This window comes from Myotis nattereri (genome assembly GCF_964212035.1).
Source record: "Myotis nattereri genome assembly, chromosome: 18".
Lineage (NCBI taxonomy): Eukaryota > Metazoa > Chordata > Mammalia > Chiroptera > Vespertilionidae > Myotis > Myotis nattereri.
Window position 1 is genome coordinate 16,243,118 of NC_138093.1, and position 11,200 is coordinate 16,254,317.

The 11,200-nt window shown below is 56.0% G+C and overlaps 1 protein-coding gene across 1 annotated transcript; it reads right to left on the reverse strand.

The window, feature by feature from the left end:
* On the reverse strand, positions 1-10,114 carry SH2D2A (SH2 domain containing 2A; the record flags this gene model as incomplete). The annotated part of the gene is made up of 8 exons (XM_081113277.1): positions 1-1,100; positions 2,780-3,091; positions 3,268-3,417; positions 6,990-7,158; positions 7,329-7,418; positions 8,184-8,368; positions 9,129-9,283; positions 10,081-10,114. 8 exons carry the CDS (start codon positions 10,112-10,114, stop codon positions 951-953), a joined length of 1,245 nt encoding a protein of 414 aa, XP_080969403.1. The 3' UTR covers positions 1-950.
* Positions 10,115-11,200: the final 1,086 nt, after the last annotated feature.

Here is an 11,200-nt window from a genome sequence, read left to right on the forward strand (position 1 = left end):
ACCTGCATCGCTGTAGGGGGAGGTGGTTGGTGATGATTTATTAGCCAGACAAGAATCAACAAACAAGTTCTAACATCTGTTCTCGCCAAACCAACCCCCAGACAGCAGCAGCATTGGAGCAGGGCCCAGACCCAAAGGCTCAGAGGACCAAGGAAATCAGACTCGGTGCGGAGAGGCCTGGGCAGTGGGAGGCAGCAGGCCCTCCTCGCCCACATCCTCAGAGGAGCACCAAACACTGAGGACTCTGGGAGGGAGCCGGTGAGTGTGTCCCTAAAAGGAAGTGGGTTCCACATTTGCTCCTCTGACCTCCGGGCTTCTTTGTGGGAGGCCCAGACCTGTCAGGATAACAGGGCTACGCTGGGATCTGGAGGAAGGGAACCAGCACCCAGGACCCAGTGCGGTGGAACCCAGGAAAGCCACAGACTTCCTATCTTAGGAAATGTCTGACATTTCCTGTGAAGACAGTGGAGGGGGGTCAGGAACATAGCACTAAACGAGGGGCTTAGGAGGCCTGGGTCCTAGTCCTTGACCTCAGCCAAGTCATCCCACTGGCTTTGTTTCCTTATCTGCACAGCAAGGGAGTTGGACTTGATCAATAAGGGCAAAAAAAAAAAAAATGCTGCTCCTCTTCCTTCCCTCACCCATAGCAGACATCACTAATCAATCACGGCGCTCTTTTCTGCTGAGTTCAGATATGACCTTAACATCCTTTCCAAGGCAGCGCCTTAGAGCCTTAGGCAGCAAGGACCAATGGATTGGAGTTGGGATACAAGGTGACACATTTTTGCCGTCTTTGCAATAGGTGACAGCTGAGGTCCTTTCCCGCTTGGATCGATCACCTTGTTCCATCCACATTTCCTTAGGAGGGCACCTGGGTGTGTGTGAAGTTCTCTGGACCTGCTGTTCCAGGTTAGCCTCCCTCCGCTCAGACACTGGCTCCTGAGGAGGCCCTAGGGAGGGCTGCGTCTTTCCTCTGTCCTGGAACTCCTGTCTAGGTTGTGAGGGAGGCTGTGTCCCCAGAGAGGCAGGGGCTGGCGGGGCAGGGGAGGGCCTTGTCCAGCCACAGAGTTCTCGGAATGTAGTTGCTGGCCACCTGGATTCTGGAGAGGGAAGGACAGTCTTAGGGCACACCCTTGACCCTCTGCCTTTTAGGCCTAACTGCAGCCTCACAGGCCAAGACATCTGGTCTCAACAGACACTGGCCTGCACAGAGGAGGGCTAAGTCCCTCTCATTCATTCAACAAACATGTCCTGAGCACCTGTTCTGCCAGGCACTGTGCTGGGTGCTCTGGAAACAGAGGTGAGTAAGTCCCAGCCCTGCCCTCAGGGAACTCACTCTGCCGGGCAAGGGGAAGCCAGTGTCCGGCTGCTCAGTGGCGTGGCAGGTGTGTATAAAACACAGTGGACCCTCTGTGGTCAGGTCAGGGAAGTCCTTCCAGAGGAGAAGGGCAAGCTGGTCTTGTAGGATGAGTAGGATGCTCCCACGCCACAGGAGGGTGCCCGAAGTTGGTGCGGGCAGAGGGGCTGGCGTGTGCCAACCCCAGGAGGCTTGAAACCACTTGTCTACTTGGAGAAACATGACCAGTTCTGGGAGGGAGGGAGATAAAGCTGAGGAGGGGGCACCCTCCCTCTGAGTATGGAGGGCCGCATGGGCCAGGAAGCCGTTTTAGAAAGACCCTTCTGGCTTCCTTGGGGTACAGTGGCTCAGAAGTGGCAAGACTGGTGGTTAGAGACCAGCTAAGAAGCTCTTGGAAAAGTCCTGACGAGAGAAATGGGGCTTGTAACTGGGGAAAGGAAAAATATATTTGGGAGCAGACCCAGCAGAAACCAGTGACTTATAGGGGATGGGGGTGAAAAGGGAAGATGTAGAAGGAGCCCTAGGATTCTGACTTGGGTGGTTGGGTGGCTGGAAGGTTATTGATCCTGATAGGGCACCTGGGAGGGAGCAATCGGGGAAAAGGCTGGGGCAGTGCTGGCTGTGCTGAGTTCGAGAGGCCATGGGACACTGGGGAGTTGAGCAGAAGCCTGAAGAGAAGTTTGGATAGAGACAGGGACTGGTGACATCAGCTCCAGGATGGCAGCAGGTGGCAGGGGTGTGGGTGAGTGTGAACAGATACGAGGGCTGGGGGGAGCCTGGGGCACCAGCAGGGAGAGAGAGTGGGAAAGGGCCTGAGGTGGTGGGGGCAGCGGGAGAGGGTGGGAGCAGCCCATGACATACTGACTTGAACTGACCAGTGAGAAGACTGGGGAGGTGGAGGGATGGAAAAGGGAGAGGGGAGTGTGCACTGGGGGTGGGGTGGAGGGCGTGTGTTCATCTGAGACGGCACAAGTCTCTTCTTCAGGATGGGCGGTTGATAAAGGCTGGGGGAGGGAGCCCAAGTTCAGACTGGGAAGGAGAGGATGGGTGGGGCACAGGCTGGGGTCAGTCTTGGGTGGGTTTAAGAAGACAGGCTGGGTGAGATGGACACCAACCAACACACAGGCTCTGTGTGGAAGGCCTTCGGGGCTTGCTGGGGCCTCTGTGAATTAGGAAGGGATGAACTGCTGAGAGGTGGGAGGGGGTGGGGACTTGGCAGAGGGTCCCAGTGACTCTAGGAAGAGGAGCGGGAGCAATTGCTGGGCCTGCAAAAGGAGTGCTGGCAGCCTGGACTCTGTCCTCCCCATCTCACCTCAGACCGCTGACCTTCACCCTGACCCAGGCATCCAATCTGAACCCTTCCCAAACCAGCTTTCAGGAAGTCCTTCCTGTGATCTAGCTTTTCTCTGCTCCCCCATTTACCTGTCTTCTTGGGAGAGGCCTGGACCGGCACTTCCGGAGGACCGGGTGCCAGAGGATGCACGATGGGCCCTCACCCCCTGACGGCACCTCCATCTCCACCTCCACCTCGGCATAAATGTTGCTGGGGGCTTCCCCAGGGCTGCCCCGGCCCATAGCATAGAAGGCTATGGGTTCATCCGGCTCGTGGTAGATGGGGTTGGAGGGCTTGCAGGGCAGGGTCCGGCAGAGTCTTGGCGCTGGGCTGGTGTAGGCTTCGGAGGACAGCAGAGGTTTGGCGGGGACGGGAGGTTTGGGTCTAGGTGGCTGGGAGGGCTAGGAGAGAGTGACACCAGGGAGGAGAGTGGGTCAGAGCAACCAGGTAGGGTCGTGCCCTCTGCAGACACCCCTCCTCCCAGTGGCCCCACTCCTCACTGGCCATGCCTCCTTTTTGTCTCCTGGGTCCTCACCTCCCTCTGCCCCGCCTCCTCCCAGTTCCTCCAGCCCAATACCTCCTTTGGCTCGCTGCCCCCCTCTTTCTGCGTGAGGGCTCTGGGCTTCTCCTTTTTGAGGACTGGGCTATACTGGGAGTGTGGGTCCTGGCTTTTGCTTCCAGCGTCTGCTTCTTCAGTCCTTAGGGAAAGTCCTGCTGGCTCAGGAGTCTGCAGGGAAAGGAGGCTTGAGGGACTTGGTTGAGCAGGGACAGTAGGTGGGACGGGCAGGTGATCCAGGAGGACAAAATAAACCAGTCCAGGTGGAGGATGGGGCGAGGGGCACAGAAATTCGGCCTGTCCTGGGTTCCCTGGGTGAGGAAGAGGGCACAAGGATGGCAAGGAGACCAGGGGGCGGGGAGGTAGCTCTGGTCACGGCAATCTCTAGCATTAAACTTAATTTCACCTGCAGCACAGGGCCAGGCTGGTCTTCGTTTGTGCCTGTGGTTGTAAACACGCAACAAGCCTGGAGAAGTCTTTAGCCTAACATTTTTTTGGCATGATAGATCTCCAAGATTGCTGTGCCTACATTTATTTCTGCAGGTGCCAGAGGAATACTTTATGGAGAGATCAGCCAGATGTTTTAGGGCTGACAGACCGCCTCAGAAGGGACGAGCCCTACAGTGGGACGCTTCCCTCCCTCAATAGGTGTGCTTTTAGTTAGGCATTTAGCCCTGGGGTCATGGAAGCCCCCGGGTGGCTCAGGCCGTAGGCTTTCCTTGTGCTCCTGCAATCCGCCAAGTGTACGTTCCATCTGGAGGTGTACAGGCGCTGCAGGCTTCATGGATCCAAATCGGAATTCTTATTCCCTGCCCCCTCCTCCTCCTCTCTCAGCATTCCCTTTATGAATAAAAAAGTAACACCTCCCTTCCCCCCCTGCCATAGCAGTATCTTAGGAGTCAACCTTGACCCCTCCCTGCCCACATCTGATGGAACACAGCCCTGCTCCTTCCACTGCCTAAATATTTTTACATCTGCACACTTCTCTCCCTGCCCACAGCCACCACACACAGTCCAGGCCTCTTAAATCTTCCCCTGTGTTATCTTGCCCTTTCAGCCCACTCTCCACTCTACGTGCATGAGCCTGCAGAAACTCTCCTAGCAATCCTTCGGTGGCTGCCCCTTGCTCCGTGATAAAGTCCAAACTCCAAAGAGCTTGAGTGACAAGGCCCTTTGAGACGCCCTCATAGAGGCTGGTCTCCAGCAGTCCTGCCTTCAGCTCTGTCAGTTCCAGCTGGTGCCCCTCACCTCCAGACTTCCCTACACCCCGTTCTCACTGCTCCGGATCTTCAGGTCTCCCCTATTCCTCACAAAAGTCTACAAGAGCTGCCTATAAGGCATAGTTCCCATTTTTAACAAAAGATTTTTATTGATATTTAGAGAGAGAGAGAAACATCAATGTGAGAGCAAAACATCGATTGGCTGCCTCCTGCACACCCCTACAGGGGATCGAGCCCAAAACCCAGTCATGTGCCCTGACCAGGAATTAAACCAGCAACCTTGCAGAGCATGAAATGACACCCAATCAACTGAGCACACCAGCCAGAGCGACCCCACTTTTTTTGAGCTGATTCCAATCAAGCTCCAAGAAACCATTCTTGCCCAGGTCTCCAGTGAGTTCTTGGCTAAATTCAATGGTCAGTTCTGGACCCCTAGGCACTTGCTCTTCCCTGACTTGCTTTTTTTTGCTTGGCTTCCAGACCATCACACTCCTGATTTTCTCCTCTCTCTCTGCTCCTTCTCAATGTTCTTTGCAGGTTCTGCCTCATTTCTGCAAACTCTAAATGCTGAAGACGTGGTAGTCCTTTCTTTTCCATCTACACTCACTCCTGGGTGAGATTTCACCCCTCCTGAAGGCTTTAGAATCAACCCAGCTACATGCTGATGACTAAATATTTATCTCCACTCCAGACCTCTCTCCCAGACTCCAGACCCGTGTATTCCAACTGCCTACTTGCCATCTCCACGTGGACATCGAATGGCCATTTCAAACTGTACATGTCAAAACTGACCTCCTGATCTCCACTGCCCCCAGACTTGCCCCTCCATAGCTTCCTCCTCTTGTGGCAGGATAGGAAGAAGCTGGGGAAATTCCTTGATAAGTGGAATAAGGGAAACGGAGGCAAAATAATTAAACAAGGCCAAACACTTTGAGCAATTCACAGCCAGCTAATGAAGCAGAAGGTTTTATCTTCCCTAACCAGGGACACTTAGGAGCAAATGGTTTACACACTCCAGACTGTCCTGGGGCAGACCAGCCTCGGTCTGGTCCCTCTTCAATAATGTTCGTTAAAAGTAAAACTAACCCCCGACCCCTCTATCTGCACATTCTGATGAATCAATATATTGAAGGACACACCTGAAAAGCTAATGAACATTCTACTGAGACCTTCTCCTAAGACCTCCCCTAGGATTCCACTGGGCCAACGAAAGATAAGAAGCCTCAAGACAAAGGGCTCACAGTGCTCAGCTGGTTTGGGTCAGTGGACAGAGCATTGGCCCACAGACTGAAGGGTCCTGGGTTCGATTCCAGTCAAGGGCACATATCTCGGTTGCAGGCTCGATCCCCTGCTGCATGTGGGAGGCAACTAATCAATGTGTCTCTCTCACAACGATGTTTCTGTCTCTCCTCCCTTTCACTCTCTAAAAACTATTGAAAAAAAATGTCCTCAGGTGAGGATCAACAGCAACAAAAACCACAAAGGGCTCACAGCGGATTCTTGTTAGAGCATGCTTACAGCTTGTGTTCGTTGTCTGTCTCCTCTCACTAGAATGCAAGCTCCATGAAGGCAGAGATATTTGGTCAGTTTTGTTTACTGTTACTTTCCCAGACCAATGCCTGGCACAGAGTGGTCCCTCAGAACTGCCTGAACTTCCTCAGGGAGGTAATTCCGGACACAGCTCTCCTCTCTCATCACACCCTCACACTTGTTACCCATTATTTGTCTCTTTGCTGCTGGTTAGTAAGCTTTGTGGGTTTGGAACCCGTCTGTCTGTCCATGGTTCTATTTCCAGAGCCTGCAGCACCTGGGACATGCTGGGTATTCAGTAAATACCTTTTCCCCCCTCAAATATGTTTTCATTGATTTTTAGAAAAAGAAGAAGGGAGAGGGATGGAGAGATAGAAACACTGATGAGAGAGAAACATTATCAATTGTCTGCCTCCTGCATGCCCCCTACTAGGGATCAAGCCTGCAACCTGGGCATGTGCCCTGACATTTTGGTTCCTGAGTCGATGCTCAACTACTGAGCTATACCAGCCAGGCAATAAATATCTTTTAATTAAAAACAAAACAAAAACGCAAAACAAATGGCCTGCCTGACCGGGTGGCTCAGTTGGATGGAGCATCATCTGAGGCACCAGGGTTTCGGGTTGATCCCTGGTCAGGGCACATACACGAATCAGCCAGTGGCTGCATGAATGGGTGGCACAACAAATCGGTATTTCTCTCTCTCTCAAATTAATAAATTAAAACAACAACAAAACAAAATAAAACCCACAAATGCCCCAGGTGCCTGACTGGGGGCTCTCAGAAGGCCCTGTCTCTGGCTGGGCTGGTCTCTCAAGGATTCCCGCCCAGCAGGCACCTTCTCCACGGAGAGGTGGGTAGGAGCGGGGCTGGGCAGTCCTCCCGCAGGAGAAAGTGCCCGGTGTCCCGGGCTCTGTGAGAAGGGGCGCTGGTCAGGTGAGGGTGAGGGTCAGGGCGGAAGGGGGGGTCCGGGGGAGGGTGGTGGTCAGGTACCTGGCGGGCGAGGGGCTGGCTGAGCGTCTCCCCGTAGGGGCTGAGCGGGGACCCCGAGTAGTGGCGCAGCAGATCCTGCAGCCGCGCGTGGGCGCTGTCCTCGCCCAGCACCACGTGGCGGCCGTCCCGGAGCTGGGCCAGCAGGAAGTGGCGGCAGCAAGTGCGGCTCCTGGGGGGCCCAATGGGGATCAGGCCTGCGCCCCAACACCCCCAACCCTCCCCGCCCCGCGCCACGGTGTCCCCCTCTCGGCAGTGGGATGGGGAGGAGCTGCCGGAGGGGCTCACCCAGCCCCGGTCAGCCCCCCGAAGCCGGCTTCCTGGTCGCGGCCCCGCCCTCACCTGTAGGTCAGCACGAAGGTCACGGCGCTTTCGCTGAACCGCACCAGGTAGCATCCCTGCGGCTGGGTCTCCAGCAGCCGTTCGGCCTCTCTGGTGACGGAGGAGAAGAGCGAACGGGGCTCGGACCCTTCCAGCCTTGACCCCTGTTTCCCGGGCTCTCACGGGGGACCCCACCCCAAACCAGGTGAACTGAAGAGGCTGGAGAGGGTGGGGGTGGGAGAGAGAGGATGTGGGCACTGCTTCTCCGCCGCAGGGCCTGGGCGTGGACGGGACCAGAGGTCCCACCCAGGACGACTCCCAGCCCTGCATCCTCCGGCCCCATCCTGGAAGGGCAGCTGGTTGTGGGCTGGTTGTGGGCTGGTTGTGGGCTGGCGGGGCGTGGGGGGCGGGGGGGAGCGGGGAGTGAGGTGGCGGCTCTGGGGGGGGGGGGGGTGTTGCGGCCACACCAACAGGGATGGTGATAGACTTCTAGATGCCAAAAGTCAAGCTGACAGAAGTGAAGTAGGAATGGAGGAGGCGGTAGGAACTGCAAGGGAGGCAAGAAAGAGGAGAGGGCTGGGTGAGCCGGAGGTAAAGATGGCGGGAGAGAGCCCGAGAGGCAGGTGGAAACCATGAGGATTAGAGGGCTTAGATACAGGAGGACAATTGAGTCTGTGGTAGAGAGGGGAGACTGAGGCACAGAGGGGGTGGACTGGAGCCTCTTCAACCATCTCCTCCAGGAGAGATGCCTTGGGGAGTGGCCTGGGAGCCTCCAGGAGTCATGGCCTGGACTTGTAGCCCAATCTACGCCCGACTGGCTGCGGACCAGGCCTTGCCCCTGCCCCTCTCTGGGCCTGTTTCCTCCCGGTGACTCACCTCCGAGTGATGAAGCCGTGGAACCAAGGAGGGGCTGCCCCGTGCTGCAGGAGCCCACGGGCCTGGGTCTTCTGGAACCAAGCCCGGGTCTCGGCCTGCAGGGACTGGCCTCCTTCCTTAGGCACCTCCTCAGCCTTCCCAGTGTCCTCTTGACTGGAGGCAGCCTCCAGGGCCTGGGGAGAGGCCTGGTTAGGGTTCAAGGAGGGAAAGTCGCCATGATTCGTGGGCCCTCTCCTGACTCCAGGCCAGCGGCCACCTTCTCATTCTTACCCCAGACCCTCCTGGGCATGGGAGGAAGCTCCCAGCCCCATCCCAGTTGCCTATTTTAAGTCTAATTGCCCAGAAAGTCCTTCCCAAAGTGTAACTTAAATCCCGTCTTCAGCTCCCCCGCTGTCTGGTTTCAGGGATACTTCTTTCTACTTCCCTTTTGGCCTTGAAGCCAGTAGCAGTAAGCTGTTAAATTGTGCCTAAATGGGGGTGAAGTCTTCCAGACGGGCAGAAAGTCATGTCCTGGCCTGAAGGATGAAGACAGTGATGCCGGAGGTCACCCCAGAGGCCAGAATGGGGGAGAGCTCACCCTAGAGGAGGAGGGACTGCGTGGGTTGGCAGGGAGGACCTTCTAACCACTGGGCAGGCTAGAGGGACTGAGATGGGGATGTGCCAGGCGAGTAAGAGCCGCGGGTGAAGGTGCCGACGCCTGCTTCCAGGACTCGATACCCTCACTGTACCTTGGTCGCCTGGGGACTCAGCTGAGCTTCCCAGGGACCGAGGAGCAGTTCAGCATACGAAGGAGGGACTTCCCACCTCCTTTTCCTCAGTGCCCTTGCCCTGTAGGCAGCCCCAGACCGCTCCTGCTTTCTCCCATTGGCGTTTGTCCGTCTGTGTGTCCTCACCCAGGGGAGGCTTGGAGCAGATGAAGGAGCTGCACCCCAGGTTCCCACTCACCGCAGCGTGGACATCTGGGGCTCTGGGGCTGAACGGGGCCTCTCCAGCCTGCAGGGCCTGGAGTCTGGTCTCCTTAAGCAAGCCCTGGCAGCTTTTTCGAGTGAAGTCCAAGGGCTGGAAGGTGGTGAAGGTTGGAGGGGGGGTGTTGTGACTTCCTGTGAGCACAAAGAGGACAGTGGGGTTCTCAGTGAGGGACTGCATCTCTCTGCTGCCCACCCTCCCCCAGGCTGAGAGGTGCCTCTGACCAGGGACCTGGAGGACAGGGGCAGTCACGACAGCAGGAGAAATGCAGGTAGGACAGTGGGGGAAGACGGGGGAGTTTATCAGGGAAGAGGAGTATGGAGCCAATGGGGTGAAGAGGGGCTGAGGCAGCAGAGGGGCTTGTTGGGGGCAACTGGGCACCAGGAAAGAAGGTGGATGTCAGCTGGTCGTCTGGTGGCCTGGAAGTCAGTCCCACAATCAGGGAGCTGAGGCAGATCTCTTTATTTTAAAAAATATCTTTTTTTTATTGATTTTAGAGAGGAAGAGAGAGGGAGAGAGAGGGAGAAACATCAAAGGTGAGAGAGAATCATCGATTGGCTGTCTCGTGAAGGTCCCCTCCAGGGATCGAGCCAGCAACCTGGGCATGTGCCCTGACTGGGAATTGAACTGTGACCTCCTGGTTCATAGGTCGATGCTCAACCACTGAGCCATGCTGGCCGGGCCAGGCAGATCTCTTTAGTGCAGCCCCTCTTTCTGGCCTAGGGTCCCCGGGCTTCCCCCATCCCTCCTCCCTCCTCCCTAAGAAGCACACAGCAGACCCTGTCACCTTTGTTCTCAGGTCTGAGGGGACCTGCAGTCCCAGAGAAGGAGAAGGGGTGGTGGGCCCCCTGCCAGCTCTGGCTTGCGGTAGGGTTCTGGCCCAGGGGTCTCCTTGTCCCCTCCCACCCACATTCTTAAACATCACACTTACCTTGGGGGCTTATCTGGGCCAGGGGGAGCTCCATGGGGCAGCCTGAGAAGGAGCCCAGGAGCCGGGTGTGTGTCTGTGCTCTCAAATCATGTGCACACTCAGCAACTCTCCTCTCCCCCTGCCCCCTGGGCAGGAAATGTCGCTCTACCCACAACCCTAGCCCTAGCAGAGCACCCACGTCATGGAAAGCCATAAGACAGTCGTCCCTCCCCCGGAAGCCAGGCAGCTGAAGGTGGTGGTGGTGTGGTGGTGGGTGTTTGTGTCAGTCGCTCTGTGTCTGGGTGTTAGGAAGTCTATTCTGCTATCTGACCTCGACCCCCGCCCCCCTCCGATTCTTTCTTTACTCCCTCACTCCAGACTGGGACTTCCCTTTCTCTCTCTCTGTCTCCGTCTCAGCTTCTGCTCTGAGCAGTGGTAGTGGGGATATCAACCTTAGGGCGATAAGCCCTAAAAGGTGCTCAGGCTTCGGACTCCCTGGAGATTTATACTCAGGATTATGTTCTTGGGACACCTGAGGGGGGGGAGCAGGCAGGGCTGCAACAGGAAGGACGTAGGTCAGACCTCTGGAAGGACATTTTGAGGTCATACGAAATCTGTGAGACAAAGGGTAGGGAGGAGGGGGGCCTGGCTTCATCCTCCAACAGATACAGAAGTGTTAGGGCAAACCAGGCAATCCTGGAGGAAGGAGGGAGAATTCCCTCCAGCTAGGCAGACTGTCTTAGCAGTAACACTGTTAGCAGTTGTTAACGACTTCAATGCTGACGTCTCGCAGTGGGCTGTGTCTCCTGCTGTCCTAGAGGACCAATCCCATTCTCCCTCATTTGATCCCTCGTGAATGAGAAGGGGACTGGGAACATGATCCCCATTTTCCAGGAGGGAAAACTGGAGCTCAGAGAAGTGCCTTCGCCAGGGTTTTTCAGTGTCTCAGAAGGTGGTGACAGAGTTGGAGCAGGACCTAGATCTCTTACTGATCTCACCGTGATTTAGGCCAACGGTCCTTGACTACGTGCCAGGCACTGTTCTTGGTGCAAAGAACCCAGAGAAAAAAAGGATCTTGTTTCAAGATATCAGGTGGCGTGATGCTGTATATAGAAAACCCTAAAGACTCCACCAAAAAAAA